This window comes from Plectrocnemia conspersa, unplaced genomic scaffold (assembly GCF_051122295.1).
Source record: "Plectrocnemia conspersa isolate PC_06_02 unplaced genomic scaffold, ASM5112229v1 ptg000009l, whole genome shotgun sequence".
Taxonomy (NCBI): domain Eukaryota; kingdom Metazoa; phylum Arthropoda; class Insecta; order Trichoptera; family Polycentropodidae; genus Plectrocnemia; species Plectrocnemia conspersa.
Genome location: NW_028277173.1, coordinates 8,860,879 through 8,876,758, shown reverse-complemented (window position 1 = coordinate 8,876,758; position 15,880 = coordinate 8,860,879). Strand labels below are relative to the sequence as shown.

Sequence of the window (15,880 nt, the reverse complement as noted above, 5' to 3'; positions counted from 1 at the left end):
GATTTTTTTTATATCAATTATTTATTCATTATATGTAGAGTATATAAATCATATTTCATAAATAACAACTTTTCAATATAATAATAGAAACAATTTTTTCTATTGTTTGATATCACAACTATTGATTGGACTACATTGGACGATTAGTTAGAATTTCTGATGGATGGATACGTTTTTTGTAAAAATTAAAATGGATCGCAATGTTGGGCCCCCTAATGGTAATATCAAAACATTTGTAAATCTATTGACTATTATGATAATATTCTGTGACTATAAATAATTAAATATCCATCACAATTTTATGACTGAATATAAATTTTTATTTTTTTTAAATCAAATATATAGTATAACTTAAATAGTTTTTCTCTAAAAAATGTAATTTTTACAAGTTCATTAAATAGATAAACAATCAAATATAACATAATTTTTTTAAATACTTAACCATACTTTTTAAATGAGAATTGTAAATATCTAAAACATTAACGTAAAATAATGTCATTTTTATATAAACAAATTAATATGTAATTGAATACAGTCTTTTTAATTATGTATATAATAAAATATACCAACATTTACAACTACTCAAACATGTTGAAAAAAATTAAAATAAATGGTGATTTATAATTATATTTGTATAAGAGTCTTTAAAGTATTACGTGTCCTTACCATTCTTTTAATGCATTATAAAATATTGTAATATGGCAGTCCATGATCAATCAAGCAGATAGGCCTTGTCAAAGTAATACAAAATATAGTGCATCTTTAATCAACCTATTAGTGAGTCAACGATATAAAAATTAAAAAATAATTTTCGGTACCCAGCTTTCATCTTCAATCCTTTTGCGGCGGAAGCGAGCCCAAATCCATAAGATCGGCGATTCTTTTTATGCATTGCAGAGAGCCTTCGTGAGCTTCTTTACTTATCTACAATAAGAATATAAGTATAACATCAAAGTATTTTTCAAAGGTTTTAAAAAATATTAAAACCTTTGAAAAATTGAGGAATCCATGCGGCAATTCATCGAGTATGTCTAGCGTCACAGGTTTTCCGAGCCGTTTCAGCTTCTTTGCAAACATTACGCAATCATCTAAGCACGGATCCAAATGTACAGTCTGAAATGAATTATAGCTTATAACAACTAACATTCTCGTCAATAGAATATACAAATTACAATGCTATACCAAAATACTCGTTGGTGGCACTTTCATTAGTGATGCATCGCTAGCCCAGTATGGTGATAAATAAGGATTTTTCGGCACTGTGAATTGAAACTCGTCAGTTGGACTCTTAGCTATCAAAGAATCCAAGTTTGAAGGTATCGTCTCCCTATTGAATAAAAAAAAATATAAAGCAATACAATTTAAATAATACACTAATCAAGCACTTGATCGACTAACAGATTGTCGTTATCGGATTTGTTCTCATTTGATGTCAAATTTGAGAACTTTGAAGATACGGTTTCGACAATGCTTTCAGCTGCTTCCGAGATCCTAAAATATATAAATATTATTTATTTCTGAAGATGAAATGTTTTAATAACACAAAGTGTACAGTGCCACTTTTCTGCATTGCATTGCATTAAATAGTTTGCTTGTACTTTAGTACTTATATGATTAAGATTTTTTTTTAAATAATTTATTGTGTTGGGATATCGTCTATGAAATAAATATGGTAACAAAGCACAGCCAAGACAATACACAGCTATGCGAGCTTACAAAGATAATCCCATAAGCGTAAGTTTGCGAGTGATTTAATATAAAGAATATCGGTTAATGGCAAATCTCATTCTGTACACCCTTTCATTAAGTGAAACTAGTTCTTGAATATGCATCAGAAATGTCATATAATCTGATCTCACAGATGAAGCAGAAACTTCAAGAGAAGTATTTTATAAATTAAACGATGCTCAAAAACTGATTATAAAATAATATAGAAATATGTAGATATAGTGGAATTTATACAATAAGAATAAAATAAGTATTTTATTCTTATTATATAAATAAAAAATAACCTCGTTTGTATTCTTTTCGCTTTAAGAGTTTGCCCAGATCCATCCGATACACTTTTTGTATCCACCAGACTCTTTCCTTCCGTGAGAGTTGCAGACTCTGGCGATTCAGTACCGGTGTTATCACTCGGCTTCTTTTTCAAAACCGGTATCTTTTGACCTTCCGAATCAGTATCGCTCTCCAATACGTATTTATCTAGAAAATCTGATACGCACTGTTGCGATCGGTCTTCATTCGTCGGAGTAACTGAAATAAAAACATAAATTAATAACGAAAAACTAAAGTACGGCTACAAAATAATACACAGCTCCATCTACAAAAGATCTACATATAGTAAAACAAAAATAAAAAGAAGCGTCTATGATCAGTATCAAATAGTACCCAATGTTCTATGTTCACTAGAGAGTGACGCTCCGCTCAAGGTATCAGAGAGATGATCGCTCGTTAGCGACTTATGCGCTTGCAGCTCGACCAGATCGCTCTCTGATACTTCCTCGAACGACGAAGCATCAGATATACCAATGCCGTTCTGCCCATCTGTTTTATTTTATACAAAATTGATTCAATAATAACAATGTCAATCTTTGAATCAAAATACTAACCTTGAGAGATGCTGGGATGCAGATAGTTTTTATCCTGTGAATACGACCCGTTCATCAGTCCATTTGATTTTTTGCGATAGGAATCAGCGGGAGGAGTTGCATATGCTGTGAAAAATTATTGTATTTATTAAGTGTCTTTTTTTTCTCCGTAGCCATGTTTATCATCTTTCTATTTCGGGAACACTTAAAAATAGTTTCCAGATTAGTATATTACAACTTTCAGTAAGTGAGAATCAAATATTACAACTTTCAGTAAGTGAGAAAATCCACAGCAAAAGCAATACAATTGTGACAGCACCGTCGCAGTGTGAAAGCGCTGACACGGTTTTATTGCTTTTGACGTGAATTTTTGACTTCTGAGTAATAATTGTAGATAAGAAAATTTAATAGCAAATTTAAAAATTTTTTTTAAAATATAAGCGCAGACAAACTGAAGCAATATTCAAAATGCGACATCTGTCAATACTTCTTCCGCTTGTTCCACCCCCCCCCCCCCCGAGAGTTGAGTTTGGTTAGTTTGTATTTTGGACTTGACTTGAAACTGTAATTAGTTTAGAACTTTCATTAGGTCAAGTTGAATTTGGTTTATTCGTGTAGGTTAGGTTTGGGTTTGAACAGTAAATGTACGTTTCGCAACTGACAAATTGAGTTTCATAGACATTTTAGAACACAGCATATAATTTCTCTTAGTTAAATTATATTTTTGATAGTATAAATACATATATACTATATATCTACTGATGAAAATGTATTTGCACTTCACCGAAAAATACATATTCACTTTAAAATATTTATACATCACATGTAAATAAATAATAATAAGTATATTAATGTATATATTACTATGTATGGAAATTTTGAAATCATATGATTTTATTAGCACCTGCAATATTAATACTTTCACTGATAAAAATATATATATATCTACCAGTGAAAATGTATTTCGATATGATTTGCACTGAAATGAAATATTTAAGAAAATAGTTTCGGGATAGATTCGAAACTCTTTTTTTTTTAATTTTTAAGGGATAACTTGAGAATTTCTGGTTCAAAATTAGTGACATCATTTCAGCTTTTTCCAGGGGGGAGGACAATGTTGGCCAGTTAGTGGTCGTTTTTTTAATATTGGGATTTCATTAAATTACATGCATTTTAGCACATGCCAGATAAATTAAATTTTCACTGTTAAAAATATATATCTACCAGTGAAAATGTATTTCGATATGATTTCACAGAAATGAGGTATTTTTAAAAATATTTTCAGGATAGATACGAGAATGTTTTTAGATTTTTTTGCAGGATTACACGAAAATTGATGGTTTATAATTAGTGACGTCATTCCAGAATTATCTAGAGGAGGGAGTTATCCAGTTAGTGGTCATTTTTTTTTTAATATTGTAATTTCATTAAAATTCATGTAAATAAAATAAAATGGTTGTTTTCTGAGCAAATTCAATAGATAAACGAGATTCTCATCTGTCCCTATCTACTCGGCTCCAGTCGACCACACGCTGGGGTTCGCTGTGTATAGTGGTAGTGGTAGTAATGGTAGAGGGGGCCCTCTTGATGTTAAAACCCAAACACTTGAGGGAGCGATCTCTCGGGTGACCTACCGAGGTTTCAGTCTGAGGCACTGTTGCCAATGACGAACAAAGCATAGCAGAACAACGCAAGCAGAACCAAAGGGCTCGGCCCCTTAGAGGTGACCGAGGGTCGAGGCTGCGACTGAGGCAGCATATACACTCATCCAAAGAGGGGAGTAGTGTTGTCACTAGAATGAACTGCAAAATGCACGCATTTGCAAGGCAATGCAGGTCACCAACGAGAACGCTAGAGGCCGACCCCACACTCGGGAGAAATACTATTAAAACTCCACTAATAAATATGTATATAGCACTACGGGGGGTGGGTCCCCACTCATCCAGCCGTCAAAAGCTGGGTGCCCACCCGCAAGGGTTGGACTCGTAGGGCCCTAGTACTGGTAACGGCAGTGGTGCACACAAAGGATGCCAAAGTAGTATACTCTTAGGCAAATTCCTCCCCTGCAAATATCCAGTAGCTTGATGATAATATAAAATTAAACACAAATTTCGTTAGTTTTTCCTACCATCTATAAGTACTGTTTTTATCATTATTCAGTTTGGTTTGTATTATATACTGTCATATCGTTACAAAAAACTACAAATCAGATCATTCCAACATTAATGGCAAAAAATGCATATAAGTATGTTTCATCAATAACGATAAAAAATAATAAAATATATATATAAAAAAAATATTGGGCATTTTTGTAGCAATTTTTATACGAAAATTTAATTTTTCTCTTAAAAGTCTATTACAGTTTTGCACTTTTTTGAAAATATAAGACTGCGACGACATATTACTTTAAAATTATGTATAAATTTATAATGTTACCTTTCAAGCATCTCATCATGAACCCGAACGGCAACAGAGGGTCCATCAAGCAAAGCAATCTTGCCGGACTTGGTATAAAATTGACTAGCATAGGTGCGTAAGCTAAGAATATTCCATGTGGTAGTTTTATATTTTCTGCGATGAGTTTTAAGCACGTAGACATATTGAGATTGGCTCCGGCGCTATCTCCGACCATTACGATTCTCTCGGCTATTATAAATAGTTTTAATTATATTTTATTTTATATTGAACTAATAATGTTTTTGTTATACATACCTGTAGTGCCTAGAAGAGAAGCGTTTTTTAACACCCAGCAATACGCAAAAAGCACTTCGTTCATAGCTCGTGGAAACGGAGCTCTCGGCGCTAAACTATAATCAATCGACACAAGAGGCACATCAAGAATCGAAGCCCACTCTCGCAGGTACACTTCGTGAGAAGCACTGCTCTGAGCCACAAAACCTCCTCCATGACAATGAAACAGTAATCCTCTAGACTTGGGCTTGCCACCAGCTTCACCAAACTAAATATAAAAATCCAATCAAAATATATACATGAATAAATATTTAATATAAATATACTTACCATTCCTATTCGCTTCGTTTTGCTAATCAATCTCACGTTTAACGTCTGCGGTCCGATGTAATCATCCGGGGGTTGGATCGTTATTATAGAGTCGTCGTTTCTGGTGACTTCTATTGGTTCCGGAGGAATCGGTATCAATTTATTAATGCTCACCGACGACGACACGAGAGATGGCACAGTTTGCATTATTGCTAAATTATAAACGAAACACTCAAAATGTTCAACCAATACATAGTCGCACTATTCCATTTATTATAGATTGTTAATTACCGCTTTCAGAGAGGAACCAAAACGATTTACAAAATTCTATAGAAGCATTCTGTGATATATTTACGATCCTTCTTGCCCGCAGCTCCGGATCTATCATAAACTTTCCGCCGGCTAAGACTGAACTCAATATATGATTTTTACCATAGTAAGCTTCCGAAAAGCCAGCCATGCATATGGAGATTCCTTTCAAAATGCTTCGCATAGCAGGTGAAAACTGAAAGTATCACTCATTCATTCGTTGTTTTAATATTAAGTATATTTTACGTTCATACCTGAAAACCTAAACATCTTCCATAGAAGCTGTATTGATTGATAGTATCAGCCGAAGCCAGGAGCTCTTCTGGAGAATGTTTCTCGTCTGGAAACAATTCTCCAGGATCTGACCAACTCAGTAATGTGTTTAGATGATGCAGACATGAACCGAGTGACGCTAATAATTGACTGCATGCTTCAACCTCTCTAAAACAAAAAAAACATTAAGAATGAATAGAAAAAAATACAATATTTTATTAAAACAAATATATTATTATATATTTGTTTATCAAATAAACACATCTGTGACAATAATATTAATGTTACAAGGGTTACATTTTGTATTCCTAAATGTGTACTGAGATACCAAATGAATCAATGAGATAAAGATAAGTTCATTATACAATATAAGTACATATGTAATTTACATTTTTTTATACAAGTCAATTGTAATGTATAACTCTTTCAATTATATAAAATATTGTTTTTAAAACTTAACAATTAATCAGATAACCAATGCTCGTAAGACACATATGTAATAATATTTAGAATAATATTAATCAATTAAATGTGAGGCGTAATATTTGAAACGTCACCGATCATCGGATGATGTGACCTTTTATCTCAACTACAGAAGTTACGACATACGAAAACAACTCAAGCATCTGTTGTTTCTCTTGTCGCATATACACATTGTAATATTTACAAAATTTTAACTCTATAAGATGACCTGAATTATAACACTAGCATGACCCAATTTCTTCATTTCCACTGTCAAAGTTTAATTTTTTTTATCTTATCATGTTTTATCTTACTTATTGAATTTGTAATATTTATATACAGAACATTTCCTTATACTTTTTCATTATTTATATTGTATGAGAAGTTTCCTTATTATCTGATATTTTTTTTATGAAAAACAACTTAATCGTTTTATCGCATAAATTTTCTGACAAATTTGAATCATTCAGCTTTTCTACGAAAATTTGTGTCATGTTGTATATAACATGGAAAATTATTCTATATACACATATTTATTTAGTGATATTCAATAGCATATTTTCTGAAATTATGAAATGATGCACATTAACTCATTAAGAATGTCAAAAATAATTTAAGATTATAGTACAATAATAATAAACAACTTTAAATTAAGAGAATTGTGATTTTTGAATTTATTATTATTAATAATAATAACACATTTCTCAACGAAACACATTTTTATACAATAAAATAATAAATTTAGCATCCAATGATTTGAGATGAATTATGAATTTAAAAACCATTGAAATGACAAATGGCTTTTAACAATAAAATAAAATAAAATTGAAAACAACATTAGATTTGTCATCCATAATAAATTAAGAAATCATGCTAACGAATTGTTGGCTTTAAACAATGGAGATCTTGAATATGATAAATGGTTTTGGCGTCAACAATGAATATAGAAATTGTGCCATAGCAATGATTTTGGCGCCCATGATAAACATCAATTATGTATTAAGATTTTTGTAATAGCTAAATGGCAATAACATAATTAATATATTTATTTTATTATGAAAATTATTCATTGTAATAAAATTAAGTAATTTTAAAACAATAAAAACAGAAAACACAAATTTACAATAAAACGTTACATTTAATTTAGTACTAAATTAAATTTGAAATAAAAAAACACATCTGAATTTTAATTTTTCCTCGCTTTTGAATTAGCGAAAACATTAATAATGATCATCATTAAAGTGCAAATTGCTCACTAGTTTTCATTCAATCAATAAAATGCTTAAATTTGAACTATGATCATGACTACTTGTAGATTCTATCTTTTTTTATAGCTCTCTCGGAAAAATTTTTTTAAGCAAAAAATTCTGAGAGCCTTTGAACAAAAATTTTCGAAATATTTTTTTTTAGCTACAATATTTTGAAAATATCAAAAGACATTAAAAAGAAATAGATCGTTATTGCCATGACGGCAAAAAAAAGGTCACGAAAATATTTGTCAAAATAAAGGAGGACAAATTGTCATCTCATTTCGAAAATTTTGTTCAAAGGCCATCTCTGAAATTTTTCTGAGAAGAAAAAAAAAAGAAATGATAGTCATTTATTATGTAAAATCGCACAATGTCTCTGAAGATTCATTTTACATTTTAATAGCAGATATTTACGACGTAGCTCGATTTTAATTAATCACAATATTCATCTCTGAGATTAGAAAAATCTAGGTAAACCTAATCTGCGATGATCGATCAGAATTATAATTATATATAATCACTAATTCCGATCTCCCTGACACGATATAGATTTAAAAACACTATGGTCCGTATGAAATTTGAACCCAGGTCTTACAAGTCAATAGTCGGAAACGTACATAGTGGTGGTTATTTCCAACCGATTTTGATAAATAGCTGCTTATTTTCTGTGTAAGAGATTGGGCTTCAGCATCCAAGAAACTGGGACTAAAAAATTTTCTTTGTGTAATTCACAGTGCAATCAAAAAATGTTCTTAAATTTTGCCAAAAATTATCCAAAACCTTCTTATATGATAGTATTCGTTAAAGTGTATTCAAATCGAATTTTAGTCAATAGAAGAGCGCAAAAACAATTATCACTTCTCAGAAGTCAAAAATTCACGTCAAAAGCAATAAAATCGTGTCGGCGCCGTCGCAATGAGAACGCTCGGCAACGAGCGTTCCTACTGTGACAGCTTTTAACGTGGATTTTTGACTTCTGAGAAGTGATGATTGTTTTTTGCGCTCTTCTATTAGTCAAAATTCGGATTTGATATATTTCTTTGAAATCGTATTATGCTAAAAATTCGCTCGCCGGGCCAGATCAAAGTGTATCATATTTTTAGCGTTTTAAACACCTTATAATTTGTATTTAATATAATCGCAGTTTGGACCAAGTTTTTTTAAATAATTTATATATTATATCACTAAATTTCATGCGAGCGAAATATTTATTCTAACCATTTGATATTTATTCTAACACTGAATAATATAATTATGACCAGGCTGTTAATACAATTCTGACTGCGATTTGATTTTTATTCTGACCATTTATTTTGTTGCCATTTAAATATACATTTAGTTTTAAGCATGTGGGTGCACAATATTTAGATTCATGAAATTATAAATCTATCGTGTGAAATAATTTCACCGACTGAGACAATAAAATAAAATTAAATTAATATTTTAGATCAACTTGTGATGTGATTTTAATGGCAATGTCTGAGAACTGCTACATTATGCATTATTTCCACAGGAGAAAAGAACACCTGTTTTGCAATCACTATGAATGCATCGTTATTGATTTACTAATACGTCGATTGTATATATTTTTTTTACTAAATAAGCTTTAATATGATACATACAATTATAATAAAAGCAGCAGCTGTTTGACTTATCACAATCATTATCTAAATTATGTAATCACATGGTGACCGATTTAAAACAATAATTGAACAAAAGATATTTGATGAGTCACTCTCAATGGGACTTTGTTAGCAAACAAACGGAATACATTGGCGAATATCTCTATTAGATTATTGATAAATATGATAAGCACAACTTAAATTTGTGTGAATAAAATGACAAAAAAGAATAGAGCACTAACTTTTCACTAAAAAAAGTACAAAGTGCAATATAAATAGAAGTATTTCAAATGATCATATAATTTAATAAGCAAGGTCAGAGTTGTGTTTATCTTACGAAATAATTGTGCATGTTATTTTAATGGTGATTTACGGTTTACATGTACGCATTAGGAATGTGCTGACGCAATTGCTTACATGTTTTTGGTGAATCAAAATAAACATACTTAGCATAGTGCGGCTTTCTGAATAATATTCCGCTTCTAGAGATGCAAACTTGTCGGCACAGCTTCATCAAGAGAAGCACGCAAGCGTCTATATTGTTGATGAAACTCCTGTAGCCGTTACCAGGTGTGTTTTCGTCAAAGTCGAACGACGGAGCGACCTTGATGTCATATCAAATGAATTAATATTAAATGAACTGTTTATTGTAAGTATTGGTGTATTATCCTACCTTTCTTATTTGATCGACCATCGGCAGTATGTCGTCAATAGTGCAAATGATGCTGTTGAATGCTTCGTGGAGTCTCTGTCCATTATCACTATCGTCGGCTTTGAAATAGTTCACATTGTTTTGGCACAAGTCTCTCAATGTCCCATACATTGCGATCGTGGATGAATTCTCTTCAATTGTTGCTAATTTTATATTCCGTTGTGGGCTCTGTGTAGACGTAGATGCCATTCTGATATTTGTCTTCATCAAACGTACTCCATATGAGACGAGTGCTCTTAATTTCATTTAGAAATACAAGATTGATAATACCTAAAATTGATATATACATATATATATATATATATAAATATATTCATATAGATTACAATTTCGATAGTAATTATCTAATCAATTTATATTTATTCCTACCGTTAATTTACATGCAATATTAATACACACGATATAATAAAAAATCTTACTTAAATTATTATGCAATTTAAAAATGGTCGACATTAACATAACCTATAAAAAAATAATAAATTAATTTCAAGATAATAATCCAATGAATTTATAAGAAAAAATCCTAGTACACACAAAAATAAAATATACAAAAAACAAGCATTATTCAACTGTCATTGAATACGTGAAAATACCTAGTGTATTTGACAAAACATTATATTTATTTGGCATATTTTAGTTATGGTTTCGATATTATGTTGAATATGATTAAAAAAATGTTTATGTAAAACGGTCGGCAAGGTCACGGTTTCGGTTTTTATATCACTTTAAATAGCGTATGTTAACAGCGTACATTATTATGGACGATACCAGCGACGGAACGGTTTAACAATTGACGAACCGAAAGCCGAATACGAACTGACAATATTTTACTATTTAAATAAGTATATGTATTGTCGATTGGTAATAACGCGGCAACTGGCGGCCATCTGCCTATTGATAACGTCGCACAAAATATTTATTTTTAAGATAATGCATATTGATTAAAAAGTAAAAAATATTGCTATTAAATAAATTATTAATACTATAAGGCAACTTAAAAAATTCAACAGTGTAATAATATCACGCTACATATTCTTTTAATAAGAATTATCATTTACGCTAAGGTTGATAAAACTACAAAAGTAAAAATTCACTGAAATAGGAGTATTTAAGAATAAACAAAAATATATACTTATAGAATATATTTTTTGTTTCATTTATGCAAAAATATTTAAAACTAGCAGTATATTATTAGTTTTATCTAATGTATGTTTTCATTACAATATAGTTCCAGATGCTGAAATAGTATTTATAAATTTTGTCACAGGGTTTTCGTAAAAAATTAATCACACTTTTCCCTATGTCACAAGGTGTCACATCATACAAGATCCTCCTTTCCCAGCACATCACATCACAAAAGCAAAATTATTTAGATTTACAACGACAACAACATCATTAACATGTAGTATAAGATATGTATTTGTGTATAAGCAATATTGTTGAATAATTTCTTCCGCAAGTTCTGAAAAATAATATTCTGTTTCAAGAAAACTGTTCTACTAAAAAAAATACATTAAACTTCCTCATGAACAAATTGAAATTCATGATGTGGCATTTTTTAAAAGACCCCCTTACTCTTCCTGTCACAACTTTGCTGCCCCCCTCCCCTTGCCCCTGCCAAAATATGTGAAATCGTTTATCGAAGCTACCTTATGCGAAGCGTTAAGAATATTGAAGGTAAACTCGAGAGATTTTTTTTCCTGATAATAGACTTCATAATTATTTAAGCGCTTGAAAATATTTACGGCGACACAGTAAGAACCTAGGGCCGACCTTAGCTTACTTACCGCCCCAAGCAAAAAATAGGTTGCTTTCCCTTCCCCCCCTCCCTTATATATTATCAACACATTACATTTAAAACATGAGCTGATATACATTCGAATATCATACACTAATACTACTTTACCATAAATTATTTTTTGCAAATAATTTAATTTAAAATTCATAGTAATTCTAATTACCTACAAGTATTTTAAAATTTAGAGTAATTCTGTATTTCATTATTATTATTTATTAATTTACACTTTTAAGATTTGAGACAGTAGAGCAATACTATGAGAAAACAAATATTTGGTAACCACAGAACAAAGAATATAATAGTAGCTAACCAAAGTATACATAGAAGCAGGGCTTCGAACCGGAACTGAACCGAAAACCGGAAAACCCGTTATTTCTATTGGAACGAAACCGGATCTGAACCGAAAAAATATCGGTTTTTTCGGTTCGGTCCATGTTCAAACATGCAGTCACAAAAAGTACAAGTTGTGCAACATTTGAAAAATGTTTGAAACAAATTACAATTTTTAAAGGTAATTCATTTTAATCGCAAATGAAGCACAATCAATTAGTTGTGTTGAAACGTTTTAGCTCATTTTTTAAGTAAAGAATTGACAATAGAAACACATAGGTTTTCTTTTTCTGTGTGGACATCGAATTCATATTGAATAGCTTTACTTTAGAATTTTAGGATAAAAATAAAAATAATAATTCTCATTTATACAAAATTGCAATGTTTTTTTTTAGGAACTTCAGCAACACACAATAGTGTTAAATAGATATACTCTGGTTTAATTCAAATTCGAATAAACATTGAAAAATGTATTAATAATTAGAGGAAATTTTCATATTTTTTAATTATAAATAAATATATCTAAGAATCTTATATACTTCAAACGTGAATATACGAATTTGCTTTGTTTACATATGTTTCGTTGAATACATTATATTGTTATATATTATATACTTGTAGTTCTAATTATTATACCTGTAATTAATTAATATTATTTATAATTATTATTATTTATTATTTGTATCAATTAATATAGTCTGCTTATAAGCAATAGAAGAAATAAAATGTTTTTAAATATGGTAGAATTTTTTTTATTAATACAAATTAAAACATTTAGAAAAATAATCACTTGGAGTTAGCTCCAAGTTATTATTTGCAATAATTACTTGGAGTTAGCTCCAATATCGAAAACTGAAAACCGGAACCGAATCGAAATATACTTTTTTAATTAAACTGGAATGAAAAAAATAACAGAAATATACTAATATATAAGTATTCAAAGTGAGATATAAAGGCATTAATATTTTTTATAATTGACACAAATATTGGATATTATAAATGGCCAGTTTATTAAATTTTGCTCTGATGTTATTTTTATAATTGAAATTTCGACCATGAACTGTATGACTTGAAAAGTTGGCAGCACTGCCGTCTCCCACCCTTTCCGTTGTTCGCTGTCGCACAGGCCACGCGGTGAGTCAAATTATTCCGAAAAATCGTCCTCCATACCCTCATTTCGGTGGAGTACACTTCTTTAATCTGAATATCTACATTCGCACTCTCAAAATCCCCCAAATGTGACGTCAATTTGCTGACAACGATCATATTTTTCAGATGCCGTCGATCACGCTTAAGGATGTAGAGCAAGACAAAGTAGTGAAGGAGATCGCCGCTTTCCTAAAAAAGTTAGTAAACCACTTTATCATAGCATGTGTCATATAGAAATACAACTTACACTCGTTATAACATGTTTTACTCCATTCTGTGTCAAAAGTGAGGTTAGAGTGTATGGGATGTGACATTTCAATTAAATTAAATGTTTTTTTTTTAAATTTATATTAATGTTTTTTAGAACTGGCAAGCTCCCAGTACCAGAATTCGTCGACCTGGTTAAAACAGGCCAATTCAAAGAATTGGCGCCATATGATGCCGACTGGTATTATGTGAGATGTGCTTCTCTCGTAAGGCACATATACATCAGGTCGCCGGTCGGAGTCAGGACGGTGACAAAGATCTTCGGTGGACGTAAACGCAATGGCGTCACCCCTTCCCACTTCTGCCGGTCCTCCGCTGGCGTCGCCAGGAAAGCTCTTCAAAGCCTGGAAGGTTTGAAACTCATCGAGAAGAGCCCCGACGGTGGCCGTATTCTAACACGGCAAGGAAGACGCGACTTGGATCGAATCGCTGCCCAAGTTAAAGTTAAGGCTAGGGCGCGCAAGGATACACAAGGTCCGATCGTTTTGTAAGATAATAAATTGATCATAATGTGACATTTTTAGTTATTTTTTAATCCTTATGACCCGTTCCTCTCCCAAAAATTGTAACTGGATTCAGTCAGTGCATCTCATTAGGAATTTTCTCTATTATCAAGAGGTGTATTTCTCGACATTTTTGATGAGGCTGGACTTTAAATTTTGTTAGAAATTAATGATTTTATTCCATTTCCATAATAAGCTTGTTTTGCTATCTGTTGATAAGGTGACCGGATTTTGAAAATATCAAAGTACACTAAATATAAAAAGGTCATTGTTGTGGGAGCTAAAAAAATGTTTAATGATCAACTCCTGAGAGTTAATTTATCAACTAACCTAACCATCTCTGAAATTTTTTTGAGAATAAATTGATGCAGGTGCTCAAGAGGTCTTGAAATTTTTGTTCAAGGAGAATAAATTGCTGTAGAAGCACGACATTTCGGAAATTTTTGTTCGAAGACAAGAAAAATCGCTACAGGAGCTAAAAAAAGGTCGTTTCGAAAATTTTTGATTATCTTAATTGAACGTCTTGGATTTCTGAGAAAATAATTTAAAATTAAACATAGTTATGTGAAATCGAGTGCCATTTCTTTGCTGGAATATTTTAAAACATCTATAAGATTTATCTGTTTGGTAAAAAGGAGGATCATTGTCGTACACTATCATGAACGTTTTTGTTAAAAATAAAGAAGAAGCGTAATTATTATATATCTTTATTTGTAAATTCAATATGGATTACAACCTGATTGACATTCCACAATAAAAGTATAGAGAACATCTCAACAACGGTAACGACTAGAAAAATAAGACAACACAATTCAAAGATTACTTGTTAAGACTTCAGCAGATAGTTAGATATACACGGTAGACTCGAACGTTTATCGTACCGACTTCAATATGAATGACGTCGGATAAAAAATTTTACAAACCGTGCTCGAAAATTAAAATTGCACATACAAATATTTTTAACTGACGTGCACTTTATTATATTCGTTAAAATGTTTTTAATTCATATATAATTTTAATAAAAATGGGAATGAGGATTCCAAGCTCAACTATGGGAGCAAGCTATTATTTTTGTATAATAGTTATAACGCTTACAGCATTTAACTATAAGTTAGCATCGTCTCTCAGAACCATTTCAATTGAAGATCACTCGTTACATCCTCGTACCGATTTTTTAACTAAGGCCACCGACAAACTGTACGCACAGCCTACAACTCGCCTTTTAACTATCGTTCTAATAATGATATATATATAAATACAAAAGCAGTCGGTGAAACTTGTGTCTCAGTTGCACGATTGCAAAACACCGTGCCGATGCGTGAGTGAGATACAACGTTCCACTGGCCGCCTCTATATATATATAGCTATGTAAGTTATACACATATTTTTTTAATAAATATCAAATTCTAATTAATTTTCACAATATAAGTTGTTTCCCATATTAAAGATTTATATTATTGATTGAGTAAAACTCAAGTATTCATATAAAAACAAAATGAAAAAATATCAAATAAAATAAGAACAAACTAATTTATAACAAGAACAGTCTTTTACCGTCTAGTTAAAAAATAAGTCAACGATATATAAATTCAATTAAATAAGATTTGAGATTGT

General features: G+C 31.0%; 2 protein-coding genes across 10 annotated transcripts; one reads left to right on the top strand and one right to left on the bottom strand.

Moving 5' to 3' along the window:
* Positions 1-2: 2 nt before the first annotated feature.
* On the bottom strand, positions 3-11,037 carry Hsl (hormone-sensitive lipase). Of its 8 annotated transcripts, XM_088193375.1 has the most exons (17): positions 10,971-11,037; positions 10,639-10,681; positions 10,181-10,489; positions 9,954-10,111; positions 6,155-6,341; positions 5,883-6,096; positions 5,613-5,803; positions 5,304-5,550; positions 5,028-5,237; positions 2,613-2,717; positions 2,392-2,547; positions 2,013-2,256; positions 1,399-1,491; positions 1,183-1,327; positions 988-1,113; positions 819-924; positions 3-730 (listed from the first exon to the last, which is right to left on the bottom strand). In XM_088193375.1, the coding sequence occupies exons 3-16, from the start codon at positions 10,463-10,465 to the stop codon at positions 832-834; spliced, it is 2,454 nt and encodes an 817-aa protein (XP_088049501.1). In that variant the 5' UTR covers positions 10,466-10,489; positions 10,639-10,681; positions 10,971-11,037; the 3' UTR covers positions 3-730; positions 819-831. The 8 variants fall into 8 exon arrangements, with proteins under 8 accessions (XP_088049501.1, XP_088049499.1, XP_088049500.1 ...); XM_088193373.1 differs by having other exon boundaries at positions 3-924; XM_088193374.1 differs by lacking the exon at positions 10,639-10,681.
* Positions 11,038-13,448: 2,411 nt separating this feature from the next.
* On the top strand, positions 13,449-14,278 carry RpS19a (Ribosomal protein S19a). Of its 2 annotated transcripts, none has more exons than XM_088191444.1 (3): positions 13,449-13,481; positions 13,623-13,693; positions 13,861-14,278. In XM_088191444.1, exons 2-3 carry the CDS (start codon positions 13,623-13,625, stop codon positions 14,252-14,254), a joined length of 465 nt encoding a protein of 154 aa, XP_088047570.1. In that variant the 5' UTR covers positions 13,449-13,481; the 3' UTR covers positions 14,255-14,278. The 2 variants fall into 2 exon arrangements, with proteins under 2 accessions (XP_088047570.1, XP_088047571.1); XM_088191445.1 differs by having other exon boundaries at positions 13,449-13,527.
* The last annotated feature ends 1,602 nt before the right edge of the window (positions 14,279-15,880 follow it).